Source organism: Heterobasidion irregulare (genome assembly GCF_000320585.1).
Source record: "Heterobasidion irregulare TC 32-1 unplaced genomic scaffold scaffold_06, whole genome shotgun sequence".
NCBI lineage: Eukaryota > Fungi > Basidiomycota > Agaricomycetes > Russulales > Bondarzewiaceae > Heterobasidion > Heterobasidion irregulare.
The window spans coordinates 974,971-1,002,501 of record NW_009258202.1 but is presented as its reverse complement, the minus strand read 5'-3'; the positions used below and the strand labels follow the sequence as shown (position 1 = coordinate 1,002,501).

At 59.2% G+C, this 27,531-nt stretch overlaps 12 protein-coding genes across 12 annotated transcripts; 6 read left to right on the top strand and 6 right to left on the bottom strand.

The window, feature by feature from the left end:
- Positions 1-1,819: 1,819 nt before the first annotated feature.
- On the top strand, positions 1,820-3,421 carry HETIRDRAFT_418604 (uncharacterized protein; the record flags this gene model as incomplete). The annotated part of the gene is made up of 2 exons (XM_009549040.1): positions 1,820-2,309; positions 2,376-3,421. 2 exons carry the CDS (start codon positions 1,820-1,822, stop codon positions 3,419-3,421), a joined length of 1,536 nt encoding a protein of 511 aa, XP_009547335.1.
- Positions 3,422-4,480: 1,059 nt separating this feature from the next.
- On the bottom strand, positions 4,481-5,523 carry HETIRDRAFT_452169 (uncharacterized protein; the record flags this gene model as incomplete). Its single annotated transcript, XM_009549039.1, has 5 exons — positions 4,481-4,726; positions 4,775-4,879; positions 4,963-5,052; positions 5,127-5,361; positions 5,435-5,523. The coding sequence occupies 5 exons, from the start codon at positions 5,521-5,523 to the stop codon at positions 4,481-4,483; spliced, it is 765 nt and encodes a 254-aa protein (XP_009547334.1).
- A 968-nt stretch (positions 5,524-6,491) lies between these two features.
- HETIRDRAFT_321045 (uncharacterized protein) lies at positions 6,492-7,547 on the bottom strand (the record flags this gene model as incomplete). The annotated part of the gene is made up of 2 exons (XM_009549038.1): positions 6,492-7,240; positions 7,343-7,547. The coding sequence occupies 2 exons, from the start codon at positions 7,545-7,547 to the stop codon at positions 6,492-6,494; spliced, it is 954 nt and encodes a 317-aa protein (XP_009547333.1).
- Positions 7,548-8,516: 969 nt separating this feature from the next.
- HETIRDRAFT_245864 (uncharacterized protein) lies at positions 8,517-10,633 on the top strand (the record flags this gene model as incomplete). The annotated part of the gene is made up of 7 exons (XM_009549037.1): positions 8,517-8,643; positions 8,723-8,821; positions 9,038-9,282; positions 9,700-9,785; positions 10,006-10,138; positions 10,202-10,348; positions 10,448-10,633. Coding segments are annotated over 7 exons (1,023 nt in total), but the record flags the coding sequence as incomplete, so codon positions are not given.
- A 1,322-nt stretch (positions 10,634-11,955) lies between these two features.
- HETIRDRAFT_418601 (uncharacterized protein) lies at positions 11,956-12,829 on the bottom strand (the record flags this gene model as incomplete). The annotated part of the gene is made up of 6 exons (XM_009549036.1): positions 11,956-12,170; positions 12,274-12,344; positions 12,406-12,448; positions 12,507-12,537; positions 12,636-12,725; positions 12,785-12,829. 6 exons carry the CDS (start codon positions 12,827-12,829, stop codon positions 11,956-11,958), a joined length of 495 nt encoding a protein of 164 aa, XP_009547331.1.
- Positions 12,830-13,070: 241 nt separating this feature from the next.
- Positions 13,071-13,392, top strand: HETIRDRAFT_452165 (uncharacterized protein; the record flags this gene model as incomplete). The annotated part of the gene is made up of 2 exons (XM_009549035.1): positions 13,071-13,225; positions 13,296-13,392. 2 exons carry the CDS (start codon positions 13,071-13,073, stop codon positions 13,390-13,392), a joined length of 252 nt encoding a protein of 83 aa, XP_009547330.1.
- Positions 13,393-13,591: 199 nt separating this feature from the next.
- On the bottom strand, positions 13,592-14,762 carry HETIRDRAFT_46561 (peroxisome targeting sequence binding protein Pex5; the record flags this gene model as incomplete). Its single annotated transcript, XM_009548656.1, has 5 exons — positions 13,592-13,822; positions 13,881-13,914; positions 13,991-14,106; positions 14,160-14,213; positions 14,334-14,762. Coding segments are annotated over 5 exons (864 nt in total), but the record flags the coding sequence as incomplete, so codon positions are not given.
- Positions 14,763-16,566: 1,804 nt separating this feature from the next.
- Positions 16,567-17,404, top strand: HETIRDRAFT_101738 (uncharacterized protein; the record flags this gene model as incomplete). The annotated part of the gene is made up of 4 exons (XM_009549034.1): positions 16,567-16,930; positions 17,098-17,114; positions 17,174-17,198; positions 17,262-17,404. 4 exons carry the CDS (start codon positions 16,567-16,569, stop codon positions 17,402-17,404), a joined length of 549 nt encoding a protein of 182 aa, XP_009547329.1.
- Positions 17,405-18,015: 611 nt separating this feature from the next.
- Positions 18,016-19,190, bottom strand: HETIRDRAFT_385203 (uncharacterized protein; the record flags this gene model as incomplete). The annotated part of the gene is made up of 4 exons (XM_009549033.1): positions 18,016-18,484; positions 18,546-18,633; positions 18,691-18,778; positions 18,890-19,190. Coding segments are annotated over 4 exons (495 nt in total), but the record flags the coding sequence as incomplete, so codon positions are not given.
- A 542-nt stretch (positions 19,191-19,732) lies between these two features.
- On the top strand, positions 19,733-20,269 carry HETIRDRAFT_101736 (uncharacterized protein; the record flags this gene model as incomplete). Its single annotated transcript, XM_009549032.1, has 1 exon — positions 19,733-20,269. The coding sequence occupies one exon, from the start codon at positions 19,733-19,735 to the stop codon at positions 20,267-20,269; it is 537 nt and encodes a 178-aa protein (XP_009547327.1).
- A 268-nt stretch (positions 20,270-20,537) lies between these two features.
- Positions 20,538-24,434, bottom strand: HETIRDRAFT_154865 (Esterase/Lipase; the record flags this gene model as incomplete). Its single annotated transcript, XM_009549031.1, has 11 exons — positions 20,538-20,863; positions 21,566-21,993; positions 22,067-23,018; positions 23,076-23,196; positions 23,273-23,573; positions 23,636-23,707; positions 23,756-23,911; positions 23,983-24,005; positions 24,072-24,158; positions 24,212-24,308; positions 24,384-24,434. The coding sequence occupies 11 exons, from the start codon at positions 24,432-24,434 to the stop codon at positions 20,698-20,700; spliced, it is 2,454 nt and encodes an 817-aa protein (XP_009547326.1). The 3' UTR covers positions 20,538-20,697.
- Positions 24,435-25,091: 657 nt separating this feature from the next.
- HETIRDRAFT_452159 (uncharacterized protein) lies at positions 25,092-27,474 on the top strand (the record flags this gene model as incomplete). Its single annotated transcript, XM_009549030.1, has 11 exons — positions 25,092-25,149; positions 25,208-25,293; positions 25,354-25,442; positions 25,522-25,589; positions 25,643-25,722; positions 25,794-25,910; positions 25,962-26,115; positions 26,181-26,256; positions 26,322-27,199; positions 27,251-27,276; positions 27,349-27,474. The coding sequence occupies 11 exons, from the start codon at positions 25,092-25,094 to the stop codon at positions 27,472-27,474; spliced, it is 1,758 nt and encodes a 585-aa protein (XP_009547325.1).
- Between the last annotated feature and the right edge of the window lie 57 nt (positions 27,475-27,531).

The following is a 27,531-nucleotide window of genomic DNA, read 5'->3' as shown; positions in this document are numbered from 1 at the left end:
TCGGTGGATAATGCCATAGGCAGCCCAGATTTAGCGGATAATATATGTCTAAACACGTTGATTCCGCACGATTGACTCGCTTGTCTTCCATCAGCGATGATATGATTGGACGGAAGCTGCGAGTCGTTGGGAGGTGCGTCTTTGGGTCTGCAGGCGGCGGCTACATCACCGAGCTCGGCACTGAACCGACCAATCAATGATCATAACGCAACATACAGAGTGCTTTGCTACGACCTCGGCTCTGCAACGATGCTCCTGGAGAATGAAGGCCTCGCCATCGCAGTCGACATATCCTTGTGTCTCAGCTCTGGTGGCTCGCTTCCGTGGCTCGTCGAAGCCCGAAGCGTCGTGACTGCATTCGCGTACCTCGAGCGACCCCCACAGGTGACGTAATCTACCTCTAATTTCAACGCGAGTCGTCGCATCCGCTGAACCTGGCGGGCCCGTGCTCGACGCTTTTAGAGCGCTCCTCGCCCACCCGCGTTGCCTTCCCGTATTCCGCCGCCGACGATGATCCCGCGTCTGCAGTTGCAAGCGATCCTGGTACTGCACTCGCCGGATTTGGACATGCGCCTTTGGAACGAAACGGTTACGGAAATGGAGACGATAGACGTGCAAGCGGGTGGAGCTATAGCGTAGTGAGGTCCGAAGTGTGTCCTCAATGCCCGCGTCGTCCCTGTCTTTCCTACGTACTTTCTAGATGTTGATAATATGATCTCGAGGCACTTGGTATGAAGGCGATTGTCCTTGCTGCTGCCAGCTGCTGTCGTGTAAATGATGTCGGAGGATCTTCGTAGGTTCGGCTGCCATGCAAGCTATTTCTGGCGCCGTCTTTTCCGGTGACCAGGCGAGTGCATTGGGGATCGTGATGTGCTTCCTCGATTTCTTTAGAATGGTGATCCAAGGACTTGATGGGGCGCACATATGAGCGCGGTATTTCTCCGGGGGCCTCGATGAGATTGAGCTTCGCTTCGTTGGTTTAATGCGGGAGCGCCGGGGCGAGTGCCGGCATTCAGCAATCCAATGTCCACAAGTACACGCTCGCAGAGTGAGATGAAATTTGTGCTTTCACGGCTTGGACGGCGAACTGGTGTTCGTATGACGGTGGCCACCACGTTGCGCGGGTCTGCGCGGTTCACCTGCCATATCTGCGTAATAGGTGAAGCTTCGATGTACAGGCTGCGCAGGCGCGTGACATGCGCGTCCGCCTTGCTTTCGAAGGTCTATGTGGTAGCTACGATGCGTCCCGAGACATCGTTGTGTGATTGCATGAGCAGAGATGGAGAAATCGGAGAGGTTGAGAGGGACAGAGAGAGGGTGGGCCTGGGAAAGGAATTGACCGGTCGGCAACTCAGATGAGATCCAGGAGATCGGCGGGGCGATGTCGAGGACGGGAATGATTTGTGGGTGATTTGTGTCTGCTGGGCGAGCACGCGTGCGGCTCAATGGGTGGAGTACAAAAAGAGGAGCGGTGCTGATGGCGACGAGCTGAAGGGCCCTAGCGAGGGAGACAAGGGAAGTGGGGAAGGTGGTGGTCGGGAGATGCGGGCCCGATCGCAGGTTCCCACGGCACAATTAGTGGACAAGCCTCCGCTTTGGCAACTCAGCCTCATGCAGGGCTGGGCCAAAGGGCTTGCTCCTCTTCGCCTGTACATCTGCCTCCATCCCATCCTTTGTGCAACGTCCTTCCATCCCGCCCTATATAATCTCCTCCCATCCTCCCATCTCCACGACAACTCTCCTCCTTCTCCCTTCCACTGGTGCCCTCCCCCCCTCCGCCTCCCTCCCTCCCACGCCAGATCCTGCTATTGCTACACAGATGGAGTTCTACACCCGCCCCTCACACCAACTGTACACCGCACCACAATCTCACTTCATGTACTTAGACATGGACTCAGAACCCCCTCGTTGGAGCGTCGCGACATCGTCCGAGCGCTCCACCCTGGACAACCCCCCAGCACCCACCCCCGCCTCCGCCGAGCGATACGATCCCCTTGGCATGCTCCAAGTGAGCGAAGCCGAGACTGCTAGGGTAGCGATGGTGGCCCAGCACCCACCAAAAGAGTTCCCGTACCTAGTGCGGCCTGGGGTTATGAGCGACGGGCGGTGGACTTCTAACCACCCTGACGTCCTGGCTTACATGGAGAACCCAGTAGAGGGGCTACCAGAGTCACCGGTTGGCTTTCACGCCATGCTACACGTCCTGGCCGCCCTCCACATCCTTACATGGCCCAACCACCCCATGTGGTCGTGGTTTTGGCCAAGGAATTCTTGGGCACAGGTGGCCGACTTCATCTTCGCTTTCATGGGTGCGTGCCACCATCCTTTTTTCCAATCTCCACACTCTCTCATTTTACTCACTTTGTTTGCATCAGAGGCCTCCCCGTCGGCGATCATGTACCCCTACGCACATGCATGCAGGGAAACCCTGGTTAGATCTGTGTACCAAAATTGGAAGGGGATCCATGCGCACGCGGACAGGCGAGCTGGGGTGGAAGAAGATACGTTAGATGCTCACTGGAAGGCGGTGTGCAAGAGGAGCAGCTTGATGGATCCTCAAAAGTGGCCCAGCGTACTGTTGAGAGGCGTCGCACTGCCCACAGCCAAGAAGACGACGCGAAGGCCCCCTCCCCCTGCTCGGACAACGACACGGCGGCCCACGCCCGCTATCAACAAGGACATGCAACCCACACGGACTAGTGCTCGTGTGGCTGAGAGATTGCGGGCGAGCCTCGAGAAGTCCGTGCCACCGACGCCGGCTGAAGCTGGCCCATCGGAAACGGGCACTCGCGAGGCCAATAAGCCCCTGCGACCGTCTCCCCTCGCCAACTCTCCCGCCGAGGCCGACGACATCCCCGCCGCAGGGCCGCAAGAGCCCGTCCAGCCCAAATCCGTCTCCACTCGTGCGCGCAGCCAACGCGCGAAGAAGCAGTCGGCGAACGCAGCCACGGGTGCCGTGGTGCCTACTCGGACATCCGCCCGCCTCGTGCCAAGGGAGCGCTCCGCCTCCACCTCCTCATCCACCGCCGTCGCCTCTGGTGCAGAACCTCGTGGGCGCTCATCTTCCTCATCCTCCACCGCCATCGACGCGCCCGCGGATGTAAAGGGCAAAGGCAAGGCGAAGGATGTTATCGCGGATGAGGATGTGGAGATGGCCGTCGCAGAAGCGCCCAAGCCTGTGGAGGTTACGCAGCTCGCCCCGCAGAAGCGCGCGACGAGGGCGCAAACGCGGGCAACCCGCGTGGCTACGGTGGAGCCCGTCGCGAAGCCGGAGCCTGAGGTCGAGGAGAAGACGACCAAGGGCTCCAAGCGCAAGAGGGCGGCCGATCTGCCAGCGGATGCCGAGCAGGAGGAGACAGCGCCTGAGCCTCCAAAAAAGCGCAGCCGACCGACCAAGGCGCGCAATGTGCGACGGCGATGAACGCCTGGTCGTCTTTGGAGTCGGTGGGTGGTGGTTTGGGATGTATCGTTATTGGGTAGTGTGCCGTTCGTCTACGCATGCGGGCGAGCGAAGCTATTGTATTCTTCATTATGGTGAGCACTACTATGGCTCTCTTGACTTGTGGCCGTTGACTAACATTTATCTCTAGTTCTGTTATAGAGATGTATCGCTTCTTCCATCATCCCACTCCGTCATACCATTGTACAACACATGGACTATCTCCCTTTCCACTGGTTGCCAATCATCACATCACATCATCTTCCTCCATTCCATCATACATCCATCCGCACCAGCTACTTTTCTTCTTCTTTTTGTTTCCAGGGGGGGATTACGCGTCTGGCGCCTACATGGGCGGGCCCGCGCGTCGATTCTGATCGCGCCGCGTCGCGCTGTGACAGTATCACGTGCTTAGTGACACATAGGTTCTTTCCGAGGTACTCCGACGCCTCCGATTCCTTCCTCCTCCGTGCTCACGACCTCCCTCGGCTCTCCGACATCAGCCTGTCTCTCGCAGCTCGTTCCTTTCTCCGTTTGTCCTTTTCTTTGTCTCCTTGGCTGTTTCCTTCTAGCCTCCAACCCTATCTATCCCCGATCTCACAATGTTGTCGCATCTGCTTTGCTCTCTCCTGTTTGTTTGTCTGTCTGTCTCACCGTCTGTCGGATCACTCATCTGCGCGCGTTCAAATCCACTTACTTGTACTTGTGTTGTTACTCATCGGAACCGGGATACCTCGCTGATGCTGTCGCGCGTCTGCGTACTGCCCTGTTGTGTTGTCCATAGATCCTCTCTCCCTCTCTCGGCTGCCTCGAAGTTGCACTGCCTGTAGATTTTACTCACTACTGTTACGCTTACTTATTAGATCGTCGGAATGAAAATCGGGCTCTAATTTTTTTCTCTCCTCTTCTGCGTGCTCGAAGCTCGATCGCGTGAGGGCGAGGGCGAGGGCGAGGGCAGCTCTTGGCGCCGCCCTGCAACGCCTCGTCAAATGACGTCTCCGGGGAAGCCTTAGACGCTCTTGGAAGACACATCTCAGGAACTCAGCGTCGGGCGATGTGATCTAGTGTGATCTCAGGTACCGAGGCGTGCCAAGCGCGGTCCTGGGAGGTCTTCCGTTTGTCGAGGAGGAGATCTGAAAGCGCGGCGCTTTCGCTGTGAGAATACCAAGGAAGATCGTCTTTGCTCGTCTGCATGGTGGTTTCCTCTTTTTCGTTCGCGCTGTTTCTTATCGGACGCTGTGGATTTTGAGCCGCCATCGCCACCGCGGGATCCCCCGGGCGAGCTTCCTATGTACACGTGAAGTAGAACCTGAGTATTTGGATCTTCGGGATCACCACGGTATCAGCGCCTCGAGTGTCGACGAGCGGCGCCCCGAGCACACCCGCGCGCGCGCGCACGGACATCATCGGCCTGGCATCCTCTGTCTCGGAAGCAAAATCCTAGAGGCTGGAGGACGAGCGACCAATCATCGATTCATCTCTCTGTGAAAAAAATATCCACGTCGGCCGAGGTCGTGCGTCACGGGAGATAAATCGACACTCATGACCCGCACTGCGACGGCCGACGCGCCGATCGCTACGCATTCGAGGCTCTCGAGTCTGATAGTGCGTTTCTGAGCGCGTCGAGTCAGAGTAGGTCAAAGTTGGGGAGCCGGTCCGTCCGCGACTAACTGGCCGCCGCGGCCACCGCGACATGGATCACGCTCGACGCGTCGCAGGTCATTGTGGGGCCGAGTGGGCGTTGAGTCGTTGACTGTTTCGGGCTCGCCCGAGTCGCCTCACGGCTCGACCAGTGGAGCCAGGCAGAGCCAGGTGGAGCCAGGTTGGGTGGCATTAGATCCGCGCGATGTCTGTCTGTCTGTCTTGGCCCGCTCATTGCCGTCCCTCCATCGATGGGCCGATCGTTCCGGGTCGCGAGAAGGCTATTATACTGTATCGCAGGCTAATTTTATCGGTTTACTGTATCGTCACAGATCGTCGCCTATCGTCGCTCACTTTACAAGTTCTTTACAGCAGCCTGAGCGCAAGATGCCGATGCCGATGCCGATGCGTGTGGGGGCGGCGGAGTTAAGCATTCCAGCCATTGTCATATACCGTCATACGCCGTCATAAATTAAGTACATATGGTAAGTACGTCGCGACGGAAGAACTCAGCACGCATTACAGACTGCGCTTGCCTGCGCTCGCGGCTGGCCGCGGCACCGGGCTGGGGTCGCGCGGCGGTCGTGAGGACGCGAGGGAGCGCGAGGGAGCGCGAAGGCAGGAATGCGAGCTGGTTGGCGGACGGACGGCGTTGGCGCGCGCGTGACCACGCGGGCGCAGAAATATTGGTGCTGCGAGCGGTGCGGCTGGCAGTCGGCAGCTGAGTGCTGGGTGCTGCGACTCGTGCAGGGTCGCCTGACCCGATGGCAGAGCGACCGATAGGTATAGCTGCAGATGGCAGATGGCAGATGGCAGATGCGAATGCTGGGCGGGGGCGGGTGCTTTGCTCGTCATCCCCATCGTCAGCTGTTTCCATGCAGGATCTGGATGGGCACCTGGCTTCGCGACTGGGTGTGCGAGCGCGTGATCGTGTCTGGTCGCGTGCGTGTGCCCCGCGCGGTTGGCGAGCGGCGGGCCTAGAAAAGCGGCCAATGGCCGCGCGCGTTCTTCGCGCCCATGGGGAGAGACAATCTGCGGCCTGCCAAAAGCTGCCAAACGCTGGCTAGTCGGCTGGACGGCTGGCTGGTCGGCTGCCTGCCGAGGGTTTGCGTGCAGATGCGCGCAGGTGTGCATACTTATGGCGAGCCGACGTCTCTCGACTGAGGAGCTGCGATCGCGCGGCGGTCCCTGCTTTACACGCTGCGTGCGGGTGCGCGGGGACGAGACGACCTCACGGGCCTGAAGACGCGAAGGGGAAGCACGCACGCAGACGCCGAGAAGCCACCCTCGAATCGCAAAAAAAACCCAAGCAAAACACCGCACTCCCGTACACCTACGACCCGAACGCACGAACGCACGAAACGCGCGCCCAGCGAACCGCCGAACGAGCGAAACGCGCGATACGCGCTCCCTATCCCCCCCGAGCGACCACGACGCGCTCCTTCCCCCACGCATCCTCCCACACCTCCGTCCGCCGCAGCGGCGTCTCGTCCAACAATATCCGCTCGACCGCGCGCGCCTGCCCGTCGCCGACCTCGAGCGCGACGAGCGCGCCGTCCGCGAGCACGCGCCCGCCGGCGCTGCGCAGCGCGCGCGCGATGTGGTGGTAGAACGTGAGCCCGCGCCGGTCGGGCGCGCCGGGCGGGTCGCCGAGCAGCGCGGCGGGGTCCTCGAAGTCGCGCACGGAGGGCGGGAGCGCGTCGTATTCGGCGCGCGGGATGTAGGGCGGGTTGGCGGTGAGGACGTGGAATGGGCGGAAGGGGAGCGCGCGTGCGAGGCGGTCGGGGTCGCTCAGGTCGCCGCGGAACGGGATGAAGACGTTCGTGGACGTGGGCGGGTGTGGCGGGTGTGGCGGGCCGTCGGCGGCGGCGGGCGTGGACGTGGGGACGCCGCACACGGCTGCGTTCTCGGCTGCGAGCTCGAGGGCGGCGGTGCTGATGTCGACGCCGACGGCGAGGGTGCTGCCGGGGGGCCACTGGGCACAGAGGAGGAGGGGGATGCAGCCTGTGCCGGTGCAGAGGTCGAGGACGCGGACCGGGGCGCGCGGGGACGGGGCGAGCATGCGGGAGAGGCGGAGCGCCCACTCTTCGGTCTCTGGGCGCGGGATGAGGACGGGCGGGCGGACGCGCAGGTGCTGGAGCGGGCCAAACGGCTGGGTGCCTGCGAGTGCGGAGTGCGGGGTGCGCGGGGGCGGGGGTCAGGGGCTGCTGAGTGGCTGCTGGGGCCCTGGGGAGCGGGGTCGGAAGGTGGACAGCCACGCACCGAGGATGTATTGGAGAGGCTCCCCGCGCACCCGTCGCGCGATCATGGTGGGGAGGTCTGGAATGGGGGCGTGCCTCGTCATGGGATATGGTGGGGGCGCAGAGGACAGGGCCTGGGTCATCCATTTGAACTCGAGGCGGGCGCTCTCGCGGCCGATGGCTGCTTCCAGAGCGCGGAGGAGGTGCTGGGCGTTGTAGCGCGGCATGGATCGATGCTGCTGAAGAAGGTTAGGCTTGGGGAGGTGGGGGGGCCCGTGGGGGGTGGGCGCGGGCGAGTCGAGAGCACTGAATTTTCGAGCGCGCGGCTGCCCTGGGCGGTGCCGAGTGCTCGGCAGGATGGCACGATGAAATGCACTTGACAGTGGTGTTGATGACCGGACTCATGACGCCTTTGCCATCGGGAAAGACTTGGAGATGCTGCGCAGCACAGAATGTATATACGAAGGGACGATTTGGAGCGATAACAAGGCGGCGAGTGGGAATATGGGTGCCATATGTATTTGGGCATGTGACATGTGTGCGAGCGTATGTACAAGTGCGTGTGGACGGACGTCGGCGGCGTAAGGCCATGGCTCTGACGGGCGCTAGGGTTGGGACGGGGAGAGTTTACGGGTGGTAGGAGAGGTGGGGTGAGCAATCGAAGCGGATGGGCGGGGAGAGGACGATGCCGGAGTGGGAGAGGGAGAGCCCGGCGGTGGTCAGACGCAGAAACGTGATCGGCCCGCTCTGGCGACTCGGCAGCGCTCGTTCCTGGCCGCCCATCCTCTCCTCCTCCTCCTGCTTCGAATCTCCTCCTTCCTGCTCGCTTATAACCGTCCACGCGCCCTCCACTACCCCGCCCCCACCACCTGCGCTATCTCCGCTGCCGAACTCTACCTCCACCTCCAGTCCCCCCTCCCTTCGCCCTCCCGGCCAACAACCCTTCCTGCCCCGCTCACCATCTCCTTCTCTCGTCTCTCGCCCCCGCTTTCCACTCCACCATGCATCCCACCCTCGCAAATCAACAACCCCACCCCCCACCATCACTCGCAGTCGACCCTGCCTCTTTGCTCTCCTCCACCACCTCCACCTCCGCCTCTGCAAACCGCACCGCACGCACACATACATCCTCTGCCCAGCCCGGCCCCTCCTCCACGACCCACATCATAAAGTCCGCAACCGCACCCGCACCTGGGAAAAGGCGCCGCTCCACGGGACCCAATGACCCTTCTGACCCTTCCGGGAAGAAGGACGGCTCCAAGAAAAAGAAAGCCAGCAGGGCTTGTGTACACTGTCAAAAAGCTCATCTCACCTGCGACGACTGTACGTCCCATCCCCCGCCTGCCTCTCCATCTTTTTTTTTTTTTTTTGGACTCATTTTGGACCCGGTCACATGACACAGCTCGACCGTGCCAGCGTTGTGTCAAGCGAGGGATCGCAGATACCTGCACTGAAGGACACAGGAAACGAGCAAAGTATCTGTTGGACGAAGAGGAGCTCGGTACGTTGTTTTCCTGTTTTTTTTTCTGCTTTCGTTCTTTTGTTCCCGAACCTCTCGTCTGACCTACATCTGTCCTCTAGAGCAACTAAAAAAACAGAAATCGGGACCCCAAAAAGCTGCCCCGCTGCCAATACAAGCCCCGACACCTATCCCGACATGTACGTTCACATGCCGTCAGTGGTAAACCTTACCCTCCCCTTACGTTTCTGCTCGAAGCGGAACCCTTTCCTCCGAACGACCCCCTCTTCAACGTCCCCTTCGACCCCTCCTTCCCCTTCGGCTCAGAAGCAGCCAATCTCGAATACTCCATCCTCTCCGCCATCCTCGGCAACCCGTCCCCAGAATCACAGTCCACGACCTCGCCCCCGCCCCCGAACCCCCCCTTCCAGCAGGACTACCAGAGCTCCTGGCCCTCCGACGCAAACCCGGGGCCCTCGCTCTCTGGCACCTCCAGCAGCTTCGTCACGTCGCCCACCACGCTCGCTGGCACGAGCGAGATGTTCGACCAGGAGTCCCAGATAGGCATACCGTTGCCCGAGGGCGTGTCGAGCACCGCGGCCAACGGCGCCTCCGACTTCATCGGCTCGCCCTATCCACCGACGTCCCAAGACCAGGCTCGCACGGGCTCTGGCTCTTCGCCGACCCTCGCCGTGGCCGCGGGGCACGTCATCCCACGGTACATGTACGGTGCTCAGCCACCCCCGCAGCCCGCCGGCGAGCCGCTGCACCCGCTCGCGCCGCGCTGGCCGCCCTCGACGACCGACTCGACGTACGTCTTCTGGCCCGGGCCCGTCGCCAACACGGGCACGTCGCGCAGCGCGGCCGCGTCCGCGCTCCCGAACGGCGCGAACAAGGGCTCGGCGCTGATGCGCCCCAAGACGGCGCAGGAGGTTTACGATACTGTCACGACGCCGTACGATTACACAGAGGGGTACCACTCCCTGATGAAGTATTTACCGTATCGGTGAGTATGCGTGCGTCCGGCGTTCTTTACTCCCCTCGAGACACGCCTCGCCCCCTCTCTTTCGTTCGTCCCATCCCTGTTTCCCGTCTCTCCCTCCTCCTCCACCTCCACGCTCGTTCGCGTCGGGCACCTCTCTCCACCTTCCACCTCCCCTCCCTTCCGTGTCCTGATACACCGTCTGATCATTGTCGCTTCCATGTCCGCCCTCGCGGCCGACAAGATTTGAAAAGAATGACATACTGCGTATCGTCCGCGCGCTGGCCATCTTCCGGCCGTCACTCATTGCGCTGCAGATGCCGCTCACGGAAGAGGACGAGGTGTTCGTCGAGAAGTGCTTCCAGCGCTCCATCATCGTGCGTCTCCTTCCCCTTTCTGTGACTCCCGGGGTCGCGGACTGACGGCGCGAACACGAACAGGAGCTGGACAAGCTGATCTCGTACAGCGGCACGCCGACCGTGGTGTGGAGGCGCACGGGCGAGATCTGCCTCGTCGGTCCCGAGTTCTGCATGCTCACGGACTGGACAAAGGAAGAGCTCCTGGGAAAGGGCAAGTACATCTGGGAGGTGTGTCGCTCGTCATCTCTGCTTCTTCTGTGCCTCGCACGGAAGGAGACAGAAAGAAAAAAAAATCCCCGCTCACGCACGCTCTGCGTCGGCACCTAGCTGTTCGAAAACCAGTCCGTGGTCGAGTACTGGGAGAACTTCGCGACGCACGCGTTCGAGAACACGACGCAGTCGGTGTACTCGCACTGCATCCTGCTCAAGCCGTCGGGCGTCCCCGTGCCAGCCACGTTCTGCTTCTCCATCCGGCGCGACATCTTCGACCTCCCGAGCCTCGTCATCGGTAGGTCCCCCGCCGCGCCCACAAAAACGCATATTTCTGACGCCCGCGCGCGGGTATTCTGCATCTGCAGGACAATGGCTCCCGTTGCTGTGATCGCCCGCAGGCTCGCTCGTTTCCCCTGCCCTGGATCCCCTTGTGTTCGATATCCGCCACCACGCCTTTCGCATCCACGTTCGCGCCCACGCCCGCGCCCACGCCCCTACCCGCCCCGCCATCTGCAAACAAGCAAGCACGAACCACTCCGAGCGCAACACTTCCGTTTCTGCAGCAGCGTCCCCGCTCGAGGACGCCGCCCGGTGTGACACCCCTATCTTTATCCACTGGAACAATCTTATTCTACACCCTACCTCCTTCCCCTACCCTTTGCTCTTCGATCTCGATCTCGCTCGCTCTCACTCTCTCACTCTCACTTTTTCTCGCTCGCCGTTGCGGCAGCGCACCCGCCCGGCTGCGACCTGTATGCGACGGCCGACGGAGCGGGCCCTCGCGGCCCTCGCCTCCGCTGTCGAATGTCTGTTATCTGTACTATCTGTATCACCCTCGTCGCTTCGCCGCCGCCGAGCGCCAGGCCGGGGGCGGGAGCGAGGATAATGATCACGGCGTCATTGTCATCGTGCGCTCGGTGTCGACTGACACGGGCGCGGTAGGTCGGGCGGCCCGTGCGTGAGCGTCCAATGTTGAGCGTCCGACGAACAAACGTCCAGCGATCAAGCGGTCCGTCTGCCCAACGGGACGCGGCCGCCCGACGCGATTCGTGACAGTACTTGATGTGTTGTTGCAGCGCACAGGACTTGCGTCCCCCGCGCGGTTCTGCCGTCGGAGCGTAAAGGGCGATCACGCATCGCCGACGCCGGGGGTGGCTCCTCCGGGAGCCGCCCGGATGCCCCTCGGCCGACTCGCGCGTTGGGAGCGTCCGGTGTGCGGTCATCCCATCGTTCAAGCGCTTGGTGCTCTTGCGCAGTCCCGGTCAGCGTGCGTGCGTGCGTGCGTGCGTGTAGTGTGCGTACTGTGTGCGCGCTCGTTCGGATCGTGGTGGCATGTGCTCGCGCGTGCCTTGCTTCAGAGATAGATTTCCAGAGAGATCAGAGAGAACGAGAGACGGTCCGTTTGGAGAGGAGAAAAGAGCAGACAGACGGACAAACAAAAAAAGCGAGCGAGCGAACGAACGAGCGAGAGGTGCTAAAGCTGTAATAGCCGGTCCCATACGCTCGTCTACCACGAAGCCACAACTTACCTCCACCCCGCCCACCCACCGAGCCAACCCAACTCAAATAACCGTCCTCCCCCCGCCCCCACCCCGCCCTTTGCCCCACTTGTCCGCGCGAGCTCACACGCTCTCCTGCACGGTCGCGTACTCGCTCTCGATCCCAGGCTCGATGATCATCGCGTGCCCGAGGATGAGCACCGCGGAGGCGCCCACGAGCCAGAAGAACGTGCCGAGCGGGGACGACCACCAGAGGAGCGGGAGGCCGATGACGAAGAGGCCGGTGTAGAGCGATTTTTGGGTGACGACGTGCTCGCCGACTTGCATCGGCTCGGGGGCTGCGCGACGGATCGATATGGCACGCGAGAGCGAAGGGCAGAGGGCGGGGTGGGCGTGGGGGGAGGGTCAGCGTGACTTCGGGACGAGGGCGCGGAGACGCACCGAACTTGTTGATGGCGGCGAATCCTCCGATGAGGAAGCCGAGGGAGATGAGGAGCAAGGGGCTCGTGATGCTGCGATGCGCGGGACGTCAGCCTCGCCGCGCCAGCGCGCGCAGACGGATCGAGCGCTCACAGGGCATAGACGGCCAACACGGCAACGATGAGCCCGTAGTTGCCTGCTCGGCGTCAGCGTCCAGACGCAGCCGCGTGTATCGAAAGCAGGACGGGACGCACCTGAGAAGTAGCGGGTGTTGTACGATATCCGCTGCGGGTCGAGACGTGCGTGAGCGATGGCTCGCGGCTCACGGCTCGCGGGGCGGACGTGATGCCGATGGAGAGCAAAAAGGTGAGAAAAAAGCGCACCGAGACGGCGGTGTTGAGGTCTGCAGGTCGCGAGAGGCGGTGCGCGTCGAAGAACTCGTTCGGCGGGCGCAGAGCGCTGAGGCGGGTTTCCTGGAAGCACGACGAAGTTTGAACGGGCGCACGCCTTGGACACGCCGAGGGACACGTACGCGGAATGATTTGATGGTGTCGGCGACGCGGAGTGCGGCTTCCATTGTTGAGAGCGGTCGTGTGGTGGACGGGTAGAGGAGGGGTGTGCTGTGGGTGATTGTACAGGTGTTGTGGTGAAGGAAGGAAGGACGAGGGGTTAGCACAGGTCAGTATCAAGTCGCCGACGGTGGCGTGGATCCGAGCGGACTCCCGGCCTGTTGATTCCTATTTTGTGCGTCTGCGCCGCAGCACAACTTGTCCCACAACCCCCGCCGCCTGCCCCACTGCCCTCGTCCCGCCTCGCTCATGATCCGTCGCAACCCGACCCTCATCACCATGACCGACAGCGACGTCCAGGACGTCCGCGACATGATCGCGCTCAAGAGAGCAGAGGCTGCCACCGCCGCGGCTGTGACGAACGGGAAGGGAAAGGGAAAGGACATGCCGCAGCCTCAAACACCGTTCGTGGCGGCCGAGGAGGCGAAGAGGAAGAGAGAGGCGATGTCCAGAGACGAGAGGCTGGGCATCTAGCGCGACTCTCGTGCACTCCTGCTTCGCTCTGATCCGCGCCGTCGTGGTGAGCCGATTCTTTGTCAACTTGCACTCTGTTCACCAGCAAACGACTTGATGCATGTAACGTGCAGCTCAAATACAACGCGTTGCATCATTCAAAATTCTCAGAGCACGAAGTGAATGAGCAGAAGAGCACTGGTGTCGTGATATTACACATGGAATGTACGGGCAGCATGATACCTCTCCACAGGAACCCAATCGACGTTCGCCGCTTAACGGTCGAACTCCGTGCGGAATCCTGGCGGTTCAATCCATTAAACTTCTTGCTCGTGCTCCAAATTGTGCGCGCCGCGCGACGTACCTTCCAGGTCCTGTCGCTCGCACAACGCGGCGAGGTCGGCGCGCTGCATGTGCAGGCTCGTCGTCTTCAGGCTGTCCCACAACGCGGACGACATGATGCCTCTCCCGTCATCAGGGCCCCCAACGCGGTCGCTATCCTGAAGCACGAGCGCGTCGAGGATGTGCGATGCGGCTTCTTCGTATCGCTGGAAACGACGACCCGTCAGTCTCAGGACGTTGACGGCCGTGACAGACTGCGCTCACCTGCAGATTGATATAAGATATACCTAGATTAAACCTAGCCGTGTCGGCGTGAAGATCGTCAGCCCCAATACATCGCAAAAAAGCTGACAGGGGAACACCGAACCCCTTACCTCGCCCTGATGTACGCTGGATTGAGCTCCAGCGCGCGGTTGTAATACAGGATAGCCTCCTCGGCCTGACCGCTGTTGGCCATTGTCGCACCTACTCTATTATAAAGCAACCAATCCTGACGAACAATGAGGACCGATCGTCTGTCAGGTGCACGAGCACAGGGCTTACCTCGGGTCGTACAGCCAACGCCGCACGGAAACAATCTTGGGCTTTCGCATACTCCTAAGATACAGACGCGCTGTGTCAGAATCACGCTGGCCAACGCAGGCAGGGTCGAACAACATGTCGCGCGACGTGGTTGGCAGATGGCCCCGTCCGCCGGGACATGACACGCTAGCTCACCTCGTTCGTGTTCAGCAGGACCGCCAGCGCAATCTGGATGTCCGCATCCACACTGCCGTTCGCCTCGCTCCGCGCCATCGCAATCAAACAGTCAATCAGTCCGGAGAACGTGTCCGCACCCGCGCCTACGCCTCCCACGCTAGCACGGTGCGCCGCCACAGCCGCCTGGAACCGCTCGTTGCGGTCAACCCATTCCTTCACCGACGCGAAGGTACCCATGCGGTCGCCCTCGTTGGTGCTGGAGATGGCCAACGCGAGCCAGGATGGCAAGTGCGAGGGCTCGAGCTCAAGCGCTCGGCGGAGTGCCTGGATTGCCTGTTGCTCTCGCTCGTTCTCCTGCTGCTTGACGCCCAGTTCGAACCACGCCCGTGCATTGGTCGGGTCCCGCTGGACTGCGGCTTCCAACTGCAGCACGCTCTGCACCACATCAGGCGATCACAGAGCCGTCAGACGATGAAACGCGGTCGCCATATAGAATCCCACCTCGTAAAACGACGCCGGCCTGTCTGTGCCCTCGTGCATCATATGGGTATGCGTCCTGTCCACAGACGCCTCGCCCAACAGATACGGGTTGCCTGCCTGGAATTGATAATTCGCGAGGGGCCGGATTCCGCTGGCTGTCGCCTCGAACCGGTCCCAGTCCTTCTGCAGGTGCGCCCACTCATCCTTTTGACGATCTACGACCGAATCGCCGCGCGCACGCTCTGCATTCTTCCAATATTCGATGTACTCTTCGTTATCCTGGCGAAAGTACGCCTCGTTCGGGTCTTCCATGTTCGTCGCGCTCGCATCCATGCCGTCTGTGACATACGGCCGCGATGCCTGACCTGACTGGTACCACGACGCCGGGAACGGCGCGTGCGTAGGGTCAGAAAGCAGAGGCCCAGAGTCGACGGCCCTCCCTTTGCCTTTGACGTCGCGCGCGGCGGACGTAAAATCAGAGGCCCACCCGCTCGTTCCGGCGCCGACCAGCCCAGAAGACTCAGAGCTCTGGACCAGATCGTTTCCCTCCACGACCATCTCGCGGTCCCGCAGCTGCCGCATGAGCCCCAAAAACTGACTGTTCTTGAATTTCGGGTTGCTCTCGTGGCTGACCGACTGAATCAGTAGTCCCGCGGTCCGGGAAAGCTCGTCCGCATCTTGCGGGCGGTGAGACTGCGTTTCGACTGCATTCGCAGGGGCGTCGGAGACGATCGACGCCTCGTGGGATCGAAATTCTTGGTCCCACAGTTTGTCTGTTGCAGAGAGGAATCAATATCATGCAATTGCCAATGACTACGAAGCCGAATTACCGTCAATCGGTGGGGCGGGTTGTTGCTGTAGTAGGGGCGTGTGTACCGCAGGGGGCATGAACGACATTTGATTCATCTGAAAACCAGACATGGACGGGCGGAACACTATCAGGGTGTGACGTCATGTGAGAACTCGGAGACACGAGATACTACGGAACGCACGCTGGGGGCTGCCCAACTCGGCACGCGACACGCTCTGCGTTTGCTCCTGCATGCTCATTTGAGGGCCCATCGCCTGGATCGACGGAGCGACGGCGTTCTTGGGCGATAGCGCTGCAAAATCCGCGGCCCACGACGCGAGCGGCGAGGCTGCATGCGCGGCTGGGGGTTGCGCGGGGGACAAGACACGTGTGAAGGATTGCGAGGCGGGAAGCGAGGCGTGCAGCGCCGCGAGATCATAGGCAGACGGCCCAGCGAACGAGGGGGACGCGGAAGGCTGGCTCCCTGAGAAAAACCGCCCTGCCTCTTGCTCGAGGCCCGGTCGCGCAGGCTGCTCGGTGCGGAATGTCTGAGGAAGCAGATGTGTTCTGGTCGTGTGTCAGCTCAGGAGCAGTGCGGCACGACGTACCTCGCGCGACGAGCTCGCTCGGCCGGCACCAAAAAAATCCTGGAGATATGTTTGAACTTTCGGACACGCAGACGACTCGTGGTTATGGACACTCACCTGCTGGAGTCCCCTGTCCTGGTCAAACCGTTTGGCAAGCCCCTGCAGCGGGTTCACCGGGCCACAGTCGGCCCCATTCACCAGCATAGGAAGCGACATGTTTTGAATCGTTCTCCGTCACGATGTCGGATAGGTCGAGGGTCGCAGACTATTACAGCGACCGAGCTCGGTGTTATATTCCAGGAATCCCTGCCCCCACAGTCGGCAGACTGTCGGACGATAATGTCATGTGATTACGTTTTGGATGCCGGATCCAGCGGACCACGGACCACGGACCATGTGTATCCTCGGACCCCTAGAGATAGGTTCCAGCACGAGCGCGGCCTGCAAGCGCCGGTCTCCCAGGTTGGGTCGGCGAGCGTTCGTCAGTGCGACGACATCCCCCATATGCGCAGTTTCGCTGGCCGCCGCTGGCTTCCATTTGGGCCGCAAGCTGTGTCGTGCTGTGCCGCCGACGCTTCTGCCAACCACAGACCCGTCTGTTGGGCATGCGCGAATGCCGCCTCGCGCGCTCCCAGCGCGGCCCCCAGGCTCGCTGCGAAACCCGCACGGCTCTCGGGCTCGGGGTCCAGAAAATGCGCTTTTCCCAGCGGGCTCAGAAGGATCTATTCAGAGGCGTGGACCCGTGCCGGCCTCCCGTAGTGTGCGACGATTCGGCAACGGGGCCAGGTCTGGCCAGTGTCTGGCCTGCACCGAGTCGTTTCGACTTGCGCCTGAAATGAGTGGCACTTACGATAGCATATGACTAGGCTGCATTCGTTTCTTATAACTGAGCCCGATCAATGCGACCATCAGTGGCGATGATCAGTGCGCAATGAATTGAAGGTACGTATGACCCGTGGCAGACTCCTCTGAATCAGTACTGATATATGGATATGTACTAGACGACGCTCGCTGTGCGTATGCCATGTACGGAAGGCTGTCTCCTTCGGACCTTTCGGACGCGAGTGCCTGTTCGCAGTCTACATACAGCAGCGCAGGGCAACCCTCGCGGCATCGAAATTCTCCCATCTTACAGGGAGCTGCTTCGAGTCTATAGGCGCCTCTCGCGCCGCACATCATCTGACCCCACAAAGTCAGAAAAGAAAACCGCGCTTGATCTCGCGACAGCCTAGAAGTGCGACGTGAGCCCCTTCATCAAAGCCAAGGAATACCGGTTCGCTTCCCTCGACAAGCGTGCGCTAAACACCCGCGGGGCTCGTCCTGGCTCGCCGCATAAAAGACAGGGCGAGCAGATGCAATGTGGCACCTGATGTGCGGACCTATAAATAAATTATAAGAGCGCATCGTATCATCACCGCCCGCGCCCCGCATCAACGCTGCACGCGCATGTAGGGATAGGGACTCACACGGGGCCCACGAGCATCAGGAGCTCGGAGAAACGTAAGGGCCTCGAGGCCGACCCCGATGCGGGGAGTCGAGCGTCGTCGCATCGTCAAGCTTGAGTTCGACGGGCTTCCCGTGGTCGCGATGTGGAAGAAAAAAAGGAAAAGAGATCGCGAAAAAAGGACGGCGCTCACCTAGCCTGTGTGGCAGCTGCCGTCGCCCGTGTATCCAACAGAACACTGATGTCATAGTCACTTGACGTGGGTCGAGCTGCGTCGTCCGGTGGACGGGAACAGCCTGGGCTGTCGAACGAAACAAGCGCGCTCACCATCGCGCACCCCATTTGAGACGAACCACTCCGCACCGTCAGTCCAGTGCTCAGCGAGCGAACACACGAGCTACAGAAACGGATCATTTATAGCAGGCAGAACGCAATACAAGAATACCAGACGAGGGAGGGCACAGAACACAAGAGGAAGGCCAATTTCAATCATACGAGACGACGACGTGTGTGCGTGTCTGTGTGGAGAATTGGAGACGGATGCATTTAGATAAAAAAAAATGGTGGATGAGCCAGGGGAGGATAGATCCGAACGGTCGTCAGTCGGATCCTCCAGCAGAGGATGGACTGCTTCCGGCCTCGACCTCAACGACGCTGCTCTGCGGTGTGTCCGCCGAGTCTGCACTCAAGGGGGGCGCGCTGCTGCCGCTCGTAGATGAGATTGTACCGCTCGGGCTAGACACGTCCATGCTCTGGGCTTCGGCCGCTTGGCGGCATTCGGAGCCTCCCTCGGAGCGGACTGCAGAGCGAAGGCACGGTGAGCAGGGTCCTGGACTGTGTCCAAAGGAGATCAAAACGTACGATGTCTCTGAAGGGCGGAAAGGCAGGTCAATAAGCGACGCCAGAGGGTGGCAGAGGGTTCGACTCACGTTCAGTGCGTCGAGCCTGCTGAAGTTCTTACCGCATCCCAAACAAGCGTTGGTCTGTGATTTGGACTGATGCAGAGCTTGGTGGCGCCTGGGGTGAAGTCGTCAGCAAAGGGTGTGCGAGACGAGGGCACACGACGAGACTCACTTGCAATCATGCTGACGGGCGAAGCCTTTGTTGCAGCCGGGCCACTCACACACATAAGGGCGTTCTTCCGTGTGAGAACGAAGGTGACCTGGGCGACGGGACATCGGGGATCGAAGAACGATGTCCATGGTCAACATAAGCGACACTCACAGCAGCGCCAGGGAGAGGAGAGAAGAAAAGCGACGGAGATCGCCCGCACCTCTGAGATTGAAGCGCCTCGTGAAGGTGCTCCCGCACCCGGGCACAGGGCAAACGAAATGGGCCTCGTTCCTCCTCCTGCTGGCGCTGGCGACCTGGGTGGCAGTGGTGGTGACCTGCTGCTTCTCGACCTGGAGGATGGGCGGGAGGCGGCAGGGGACGCCGACGGCGGGAGAAGATGCAAAGGGCAAGGTGGTGGATCCCAGGGCGGTGGCACCAGGCGGCGGGGCGGAGGGAATGACCTGGGCGTGGCTGTAGAGCAGAGCGGCGTTAGGGGCGTAGAAGGACTCGGGCTTTGGGCTGCGTCGCCCATCACGGCGGACGGGATTTAGATAGGGCTGGGAAGCGAGGGCATGGGGATGGAGCCTCGGAGAGCGCTTGCGGGAGCCAGGTGGGGTGGTAGGGGGAGGCTGGAGGGCGACGGGGTAGAAGGGATAGTTGTTATTGGGGTTGAGCATCTGCTGCATTGAGGCGTGGGCAAGGGCGTTGTAGGCCTGGTTTTGGGCAGCGGTGATGTCGGGGTCTGAGCGCAGGCTGTGGCGAGAGTAGTCGGTGCCTGTCATGTGGTTTGGGGGTACGGGGTTGGGGAAGGACGGGGAGTCGTCGTCAAGGAGGAGGTAGGGAGCGTTGGAGGGAGGAGAGCGGAGCTGGGGATCGATGTAGGCGTGTTTGTGGAGGACGGAGGAAGGGGAGATGGGCTGGTTGTTGTTGATATAGGCGGAATTGAAACGTGCGGCAGCCGCGCTGGTGCTCGCGCCCGGGGTGTCCCAGAAGGTGTGTGGGGGCGAGAAGTTGTGGAGGGTGGCATGCATTGTGACAACGCAGGGGAGAGAGGGAGGCGAGAATGGGATGGGTCTCTCGCGCGGACGAGATGGGGCACGTATATATCGGGCAACTCCCGGCGTACTGCAGCGAGGCTCTCCGTGCGTCGTGCGATCAGCCTCCTCCACTTGCCGCCCGTGGCTTTTATACCCACCACCTGTCTCGCCCTTCCCCCTCCCGGCACCCACGCCACCCCAGCCCCTCCGCCCCTCGCTGCTGCTGCTGCTGCTGCCCCTCCGACTCGCCAGAACAACCGAACCACACGCCGAGCCGACATGCCGGCCCAATGATCGCGTGGCGGTGTTTGCACATCCTCTCCTCTTCCTCCCGCACTCAGCGGGCATTTCGCGTCACGTTTTTTCCCACATCGTCACACGCGAACAGATCCAGCTGCCGTCACACACAGTCTCCCACTCGTCCTCTCTCTCGCCTCTCGCCTCTCGCCTCTCCCTACTTATTCTCCAATCCACCAGCCCATCTCCGCCTCGACGTCCCCACGCATGCATCCAGCCTCCGGTCCTTGATTTCTTTCTCCCCCATCGAGCAGGCTCTCTCGTAACAGCTGTCATTCACATGCACTGCCATGATCGTTCAAATGTAAACAGAAGCCTGTTACTCTATACGCCGCCAACAACGTCCAACTGTCCATCGTACGCCCGACAGCTTGGCGTGAGGGCCCAACCAAACCACCTCTGTGCGCCCTTATCTCGACCCCTCCGAAGGTCTTCCACCCAGACGCATTCTTACGATACCGCACCTTGTTTGCTATCAGGCCCACGCTCCGTCACGCTGAGCGCCAAACGACATCGTGCCGCCGCTCCAGCTTTGGCGCAAATTTCCGATCCCATCATTGGACTCCACTCTATTCCCCGTAACTTATAAGAATGCTGCATCACCACGAGCTCTGCTGTTATACAGTCATTAAAGTATCATGATCCATATATCTCCAAGAATAAACCCTATCACGATGACGCCCTGCGCCTCTGATCACGACTCGCTCGCAAAAATATGGGAATCCAAGAGCCTCCTCCGTCTCATCAGCTCGCTCTCCGAAATCGTCTGACCAGCAGTGCTGACCGGTCCTCCGCGCGCAGGGGTCCTGGACCGCCCGCTCTCGACGCCCTTCGGCGACCGAGTGAGTGCCCGCGATGCTCTCCCCTCGCACACATCTTCCCTGTCGGGGGTGCGGGCCTGTTCCTCGGTCCGGGCACCAGCAGACTCTCCGCCCCTGGCCCTTTGCGTGTCATCCTCTGCGCCCGCACCTGGCTTCACGACGTGGCTGCTCCCCCTCTCCTGCCGAGCATATCCCGCCAGAAACTCCGCCGCTCGAGTGTCAATTCCATTGCCGCTGCCACGGCCATTGCCTTTGCCAGTCTGCTCCCGCTCTACGTTCGAGCTCGTTCGCACGTCGCTGCTTCGCTTCATTCCGGCTCGGCTCGGTTCGACCGCTGCGCGTGGTAGGCCCTGGCTCTTGGTCAAGCCGTTGACCGTCTCGTCGCTCCCGGACGACGCCTTCGTGCCTGCGGAAGGTCTTTTGGCCTTTGGAACGAATGTAATCCCCTCGTCGTTCTCTGTCTCTGTTTCCGTCCCCGACAGGAGCGAACGCGGGTTCGCGCCAGTGCGGCCTGCGTCGCCTTTCTTGGGTGTCGAAATGACAACGCGGGCTGTCCTCCGTTCCTCGCTTGTGGGACGCGTCTCCTCATGCGGAGCGTGACCATTCTCCTGTGCTTTCTTTCCCCAAGGCCACAGGCACGACATGATGGAAGACTCGGCATGGCGGAAAGACGAAGACGCGCTCACATCCGCCGTCGATTCACTCGCGAACGCAGTGGGCGAATCCGCCCCGTCCGCCGACCCGAACGCATTGTCGATCCAATCCGCGATGTCGTTGATGGCCGTGCGCGCCTCGCGCATCAGCGTCGGCATCTGCAAATACCCGTGGCTCCAGTCCGAGTACAGCTGCAGCTGCACCCAGTCCTCCTCCATCTCGCCCTCGAGCTTCTCCAGTTCGCGCTGCATCTGCTGCCGCCTCTCCTCGTCGAGGGCGCCCTGCGTGCGGATGGCCTGACGCAGCTCTAGCTTGCGCTGCCGCTTCGCCTCGCGCACGCGCCCCGCGAAGATGATCGTGTCGTCGACGAACGGGTCCTTCTCCCCACACTGCATCAGCAGCGGCGGGAACTGCGCCAGCAACTGCGGCGGCGTCAGGATCGGCGAGATGTGGTAGTCCGTCGCGAAATCTGGGTTCAGATGAGGCCCGATGTAGAGGATCGCCATCGCGCGCATCTGCATACAATAAATTGTTGTTTAAGCGGTTGACCAGCAACAAGACAACAGCGGGGCCGACAAGCAGGCTTACCATGCTTGGCGAGATGATTCGGTCTTGGAAGTATCCAGTTCGACTCGTCATCGTTAACCGCGTCCCGATCGGCGCCTCCTTTCTCTGCACACCCTCGCGCTTCCGTTGGTCGATGGCCCTATTATCAGCCTCTGATATTGCGTCCTGCAGCTTCGCTTGTTCGGCCGCGTCCAATGTGTTTCTACGGGACGACGGAAAAAAGGCGTCTCCATGCGCACCTTCTGATGCATCTGGTGTGTGGAGGGGGGTATGGTCTGGCGTGAAGAACCACCGAATGCGTGCCTCGAGCGGTCGCTCCTCCTCGCGCAGGTGATCAAACACAGTCGCGTCCTCATCGCTATCAGTGTCCTCGTCCTCGCCCGGGCCCTGGCGAGTCTCAGTTTTCGACCGCGACATCGTGACGGAAGCGAGGCTCTGCTTGTGCTTCAACATCTCGCCTGTCGAGCGCTGTCTCCGAGCGATCTTACCCCTGGTCGTTGCGACGGGAGAAGTCGCCGCTGATCCAAGGCTCAGCTTTAGTGTGTCGCCCCAGCTCTTCTTGCGTCTTAGCTTCAGCCGTTTGTACTCGTCCCCGACGACGGCCAGCGGGCTGACATGGGATAGGTGGTCCTTGGTTTCCCGCAGAACGCTCGCCCAGCTCTCCGGCTCGTCTTCCTCCCCGTCCGACCCGTGAAAATAACTCGAGGACTGCCGTTTGAGCACGGCAGGGGAGCGAGTGCGCGGTCGGTGCTCATCGGCTTCAGTCTCTATCCTCAGGACCCTGAGATTGCTTGGCGTCATCCATGATGTGAAGTTAAAGTCGAGCGCTGCGTAATTCAGCACGAGGGCTACCGGGAGCGGGAGAGGCTGAGGGGGCATGGAGGTCGGTCGGGGGTATCGCGAGGCCGGATCAGATACGGAGAGTGCGTGTTCGAGTGTTTTGACCATAACCCCGACGGCAATGGTTGCTCCACTAATAAATGCACTGTTGATGTCATGTTAATCTCGAAATTTGTGAGAAGAGACGCACGCAGAGTCTCCGGATACGATTACATTGAAGGCTTTCCCGGACATGCCGATTGCCTCGCCCTTCGATTCGACAAGGACGCGGTATGCATCGAATGCTTCATCGACGGCAAAGGGGTAAGGATCTGGACAGCGAGTTGAGGTTAGCATATCAGATGAAACGAATTGCTGGTGGCTGAAACACCAGAGCGTGGCGCTCACGTTCGGGTGCCTTTCCATATTCCACGGACACCACAGGCTTGCCCGTTCTGATTGCCCACATCCGCAGCCGCTCCTCGTGATGTTCTGGGGTCATGGCCACGAATCCACCTCCTGGAATGTCAAGAATAAGATCTTCCTGCATTGCCAAGGCCGCGACTGGATCTTCGGGCTGGGTGCTTGTATCTCGGGGAGAGAAATATATGTGCACAGTGATCGGCCTCGTATAAGGCGAAGACTGTGGACGAGGTAAGAGTATCTTGCGATAGTAAGCTATTCGTTTCTTGTTGACGAACAGTCGTATCTGAACAAACCACGATGTGTTTATCAGATCAGGAAGCGCAAAAATCATATGGAGCTGCCTACATAGGGATTGCTTGTTTTCTCCCATGTGGCGCGGAGCATTTCTACCGTTGGCACCGCACGGAACCTACGCAACTTCGGAAAGGTCAGGAAAATAAATTTTCTTTTTTGCAGTGCACATACCTTCTCATCGGCTTCATTCGCGTAAAGTATATAGTAAGCTGAGAACAAGATAGAGCAAATATCCCGGAGCCATCTCGGGCGTATGGCCATGGCGGTTGCGAAGCCCGCGTCCATGCCTGTGGAAATCCATGTTGCTCGATAATACGAAGGAGAATACTGTAATTATACGAGTACGTTTTCCGCAGTTTATTATATGCATGCGTCGAACAAAGCATACCATGACTTACAAGTCGAGCTAATGGCTCGGGGGCTGTGAGTACGGAGAAGCGTAAATAGAAGTCACGAGCGGAAGTATCGATGGAGATGAAATTCTTACCCCCAAGGCCCAAGATCTTATCGAGATTGCGAAGAGCATATACTGTGGTCAATGTACTGACGACGATCTGCCATGGCGTGAAACGCTCTGAGGTGTGGAGGTTAGGTGAATGTGTGGTCTAATGATCACGGAGCACGTACGAAGCATTCTGTTTGCTCTCCTCAAGAAGAGCACACGCGGCCCCGTGGGGTTTCCCCATACTATTCTCCATACCCAGAAGAACAGAACCAGGAAGACCTGGACCGGTTACGGTGATGCGAGAATGATGAGAACGTCAGAATGTCCTGCATAGAACGAGGGCGCAACGCTTACTTGGGCTCGCTTCCATGACGGACTCGGTCGACCAATTAGGTGGTCAATCATGCGATGCTATGAGCCAAGTGTGGGTTGAATATAGTGGTGTGTAGGTGTCAAGGTGGGAGGGATGTAGCACCACTGCTGGGAAGCCACAAGACGACCTCTAGGACGAAACACTAACATGTGATTTCCCTCAACATGATCCAAATTTGATTACGCCATCGGGCGTCCCCGCAGATCTGCTACAGCATGTACGAGTGCACTGCATGTACGCTTGTTTCTCTCTGTTTGCTCTTGATATCCATGATTCCTCAACGAAGAATCCTCGGATTAAGTGTGAGTGAGGTCACTGTGAAGCTTCCTTTCAGCTCTAGATCAGTAAAAATTTCGTGATACGTCGATGTTCCCGAACTCCGAGAAGATGTTCAAAGCTAGTCCTGTGTGTCATCATGCTTTTTGTGGTTCAAATTGCTTCAAGATCGAGCAGTGAAGTATCAATGTTCAACGTTCAACATCGAAATTTGACCGATGTTAGAATATGTCAAGAAGCGTACAGGGAATCGGGCGGAAGATCTCTCCGTAAGGGACGCCGCCGAGAGACGCCGAATCGGTGCGCGATCCAAATGACGAATATCATGTTATCGATCTGTGCGCGTACAAACAACTCGACTTCCAGCTTCATCCACACTTCTTCTAACGACCCACGTCCTACTTGTACAATCGATGTCCTTTCAACGTGTCAAGTTGGAGACATTCTCCGAGACGTTTTCTGATGCAACCGGTACGTTTCGGCCATTTTACTCGTATACAAGGCCAGAACCGCTGAGCTTTTGCACAAGAATTGTCCAGTGTGGCGATTGGTGGACAAATCGTTGCCTTTTCAGATGAATTCTTTGCCGAGGCATTCCATCTACTGCTTGTAGAGGTATGTTCCAGGCCAATGAACCGACCATTATGATGTTCACAACGATGGAGTGGTCCGCAGCCGGCTCCTAGCTTGAAAGGTCAGTTCGGCCCAAAGGGAGCATTATTCAGTGGTTGGGAAACGCGGAGACATAATCCGACTCATGACTGGTACGTCACATATATTTGTGTCCCTCCGCCGCTGGCGGAATTGGCACCCGGTCCATGCCATTACTACATAATGCTTTAGGGTGATCATCAAGCTTGGGACCACCGGAACTATCTCAGGCTTTGATGTTGATACCTCACATTTCAACGGTACGTCCTATCGCGGTGCTGGCTCTAACCGTTTAAATGAACGGTCGCAAAAGGAAACGAAGCGCCGCAAGTTTCTATAGAGGCGTTGCAGCTGTCCATCGGGGAAGACCCTCCCAACAATGATGACTCCAGGGTGTGTATCACGCGCTTATTATTTGCCCCTGTGCCTCTCCCCACTCGAACACAATGCTGATAGCATTATAGTGGAAGGAAATCCTTCCCAAGGTCGAACTAGGTCCTAGCGCAAGGCACCTGTTCACAATTCCAAAGACCGAAAGTGCGAATTATGTCAAGCTCAACATGTATCCTGACGGTGGCATTGTATGTCCTCGGAATATTCCCGCGATGTATTAATTGAGTATCTATTTCCAGGCTCGTTTCCGCGTGTATGGTCACGTCGTCCCCATTCATCCAGTATCAAAAGACGAATTGTTTGATCTCGCTCACGTCTTTGCCGGAGGCCGTGTTGTGTACACATCTGACCAACACTTCGGTGTAGGCTCCAATTTGATCCTTCCCGGTCGAGGTGAGTAAACCTCAGCTATGTAACATCTTCTAAAAGAGAACAAAGTTTCATCTGCGGTTGTCCAGGAAAGGACATGGGTGACGGCTGGGAGACAAAGAGAAGCCGGCAGCCAGGCCACAAGGACTGGGTCGTGATCAAGCTGTCAGTTCCATCCCCCTCAAGAACAAAGTCTCTATGACTGACAGTGTTTGAAATCATTTTCACAGCGGCGCACCTGGATCATTATCACACGCAGTCATTGATACTGCGCATTTCAAGGGCAATTTTCCTCAATCCTGCGAATTGCACGCTATATTTAGCACCTCTGACATTCCACCCCACTCCCCGTCGCATGCGCCACCACTTTCCAGCTTTCCAGTCTCCGAGGTTAATGCAACGACATCTGTTGAAGATCAGTGGACACTGGTACTTCCTCGGACAGTCCTTGGGCCTCACAGAGAGCACTCCTTACAATTACAGAATGTTGAAAAACCAAAGTTTACACATGTGAGGCTCACTATATTCCCTGACGGTGGCGTCAAACGGGTGCGAATCATCGGAGAAAAAGGAGATGGAACAGGCGAAGTTCCAGTTATAAACGCTGCATTTGACATTCAAGAATCAAAGGCTCCGATACCAATCTCAACCGATGAACTACCAAAGGGGCGTTCCATCCCTGCTTTGCCCTTGACTCCTGAGGCGTTCGCACCCTTCGGTCAAGTTATCCAGTCATATCCCGATCCGCATTCTATTCCAAATCCACGCACAACGAAAATCACTCCCGCCAATTTCGGTACAGCGACCAAGTACCACAAACTCGCTCTTCTCGAGAGCACCTATTCCGCTGCGCTTGGCGCGACAGCGGGCATCTCAGTGTACAGATGCCAGCCCGTAGTCAAGGGTCCCAGGGGTGAGGTGGAGGTGAGGGCGCTGGAGCGCCATCCATACACCAATCAAGCGTTCCTGCCTTTGGGCGGTAGTGATGCGAATCATTACTTAGTCGTAGTCGCGAAGAACGGGGAGGACGGCTGCCCAGACCTCCACAGTATGCGTGCTTTCCTTGCTCATTCAGGGCAAGGGATCGTCTATGGCACCGCGGTTTGGCGTAAGTACTTGCGCTTGTGGGAAATGGCACTACTGAATCATAATGCAACAGATCAGCCAATGACCGTGTTGGATGGAGTATGTATTGTTCATATACTCAGCAATCAGCGAATCTTATACAAACTCATGACTTTTTCGTTCTTTAATCAGGTAATGGATCTTGCATGCGTGGAGACACAGATTGGCAACGGCGACAAGGCCGACTGCGAAGTCATCGAGCTAGAGTCAGGAAAGGAAGGATTTGTACAGGTGCAGATCCTCTCTTTGCATTCATGATAATGGAGTCAGTAAGGACAGATGGGGCTATGATGGTCATATCGAAGACAAGCTGAG